The 1,275-nt window shown below is 35.1% G+C and overlaps 1 protein-coding gene across 1 annotated transcript; it reads right to left on the bottom strand.

The window, feature by feature from the left end:
• Nucleotides 1-410: 410 nt before the first annotated feature.
• On the bottom strand, nucleotides 411-1,269 carry LOC108380935 (molybdenum cofactor sulfurase 2-like). The gene has a single exon (XM_017637334.1). It carries the CDS (start codon nucleotides 1,252-1,254, stop codon nucleotides 649-651), a length of 606 nt encoding a protein of 201 aa, XP_017492823.1. The 5' UTR covers nucleotides 1,255-1,269; the 3' UTR covers nucleotides 411-648.
• Nucleotides 1,270-1,275: the final 6 nt, after the last annotated feature.

Below are 1,275 nucleotides of genomic sequence, written 5' to 3'. Positions count from 1 at the left end.
GCCACCGAAATACGTGAGGTCAGAAAATTCTTGTTCATTGATGTAAAACCTCTATTGTATGTACGGATTTGTATAATTTAGTATATATTTTTGTAAATATATTTTATTACTTTTATGTAAAACTTTGCTGTGACTATATCTGTGCCGTTCAGTTAAATTAGCCTTAAGTCGGGCTAGGCCCTATTCCCTTTAAAGCAAAATTTCATTGGGTTCCCAAACAATACTTTAACGTTTAACTATTCATAGATGTAGTTCAAGGTGCCCTTTTAATAGAAGTTGATTACATATTTTTTAACTCAAAGTCAAACATTCTAAAGTCACTTACGCTACTTTAATTGAACGGCACAGATATGAAGGTACGTATGTATATGTATGTATTTACATAGTTAAAGTTAAAGCGTGATTTTTTTTTATTCTTTATTACAGACATTTATGTAATTGTTTTACATCTTGTAGCGATACTGAAAATAGCTTAATATTTTCATTAAGGTAATTTAATAATAGAGTAACTTAGATTTCATAAACTGGCATGTTTTTGTGCGAAGCTTATAATTTAAGTACACTTTGATACATACATATTTGTAAAATGTATTATCGTTATCAATTATATTTCCTATGCGCCAAGCCTTGCTTCCAATTGTCTATATTTCATTGCTCTGCACCATGTTCTATCTTTCGTACTTTCACCTCTTCTTTACAAGAGACAAAAGCATTTTCTTCTTCCAGTCCTTTGAGTGATAGATAAATTCCGAAGCGTATTTTTCCACCAAATTCTCGTGCAATAGTTCGCAATGGCTCGTTGGTTTTGCAACCACTATGTTGGTCAATGCAAATCATTTGACAACGCGTACAAAATCCATCTACTTTAAAATTTACATCACCTATACTAATTTCCTCAAAAGAATTTTCCTCAAACGGGCTTGCAGTCTCGAATATTAAGTTTCCTCTAAAGCGGTCCACTGTCTGATCGATAGATTCCTTTTCCGATTCTACTTTATTGGCTAACCACCGAACCGATGCGCGGTTGATGAGTAAGAATTGCGCCTGATTTGCAAAGCTGATTTCCTTGGCAGCACCATCTTGGGAGCGGCGCTCGGAATTTTGCCGCACTAAACGCAAACCTTCCGTTTCCAAGCAGTCTGATAACCACTGCCCTGTTGCTTCCCCACAATCTAATCCCTCTACTAAATCATTGCAAACCTTGCTTTGACAGAAAGATGATTCAATACGTTTTGAAAAATTTGTTTCGTGCATTTCTAATGGCACCTGCACAGA

The sequence above is a fragment of the Rhagoletis zephyria genome, unplaced genomic scaffold, assembly GCF_001687245.7.
Source record: "Rhagoletis zephyria isolate East Lansing unplaced genomic scaffold, Rhagoletis_zephyria_1.1 Rzeph_scaffold_20881, whole genome shotgun sequence".
NCBI classification, from domain to species: domain Eukaryota; kingdom Metazoa; phylum Arthropoda; class Insecta; order Diptera; family Tephritidae; genus Rhagoletis; species Rhagoletis zephyria.
This window is presented reverse-complemented; position numbering and strand designations above follow the sequence as displayed.

Coding starts and splice junctions, on each gene's coding strand:
- LOC108380935 (XM_017637334.1), bottom strand. CDS start 1,254: ATGCACGAAACAAATTTTTCAAAACGTATTGAATCATCTTTCTGTCAA.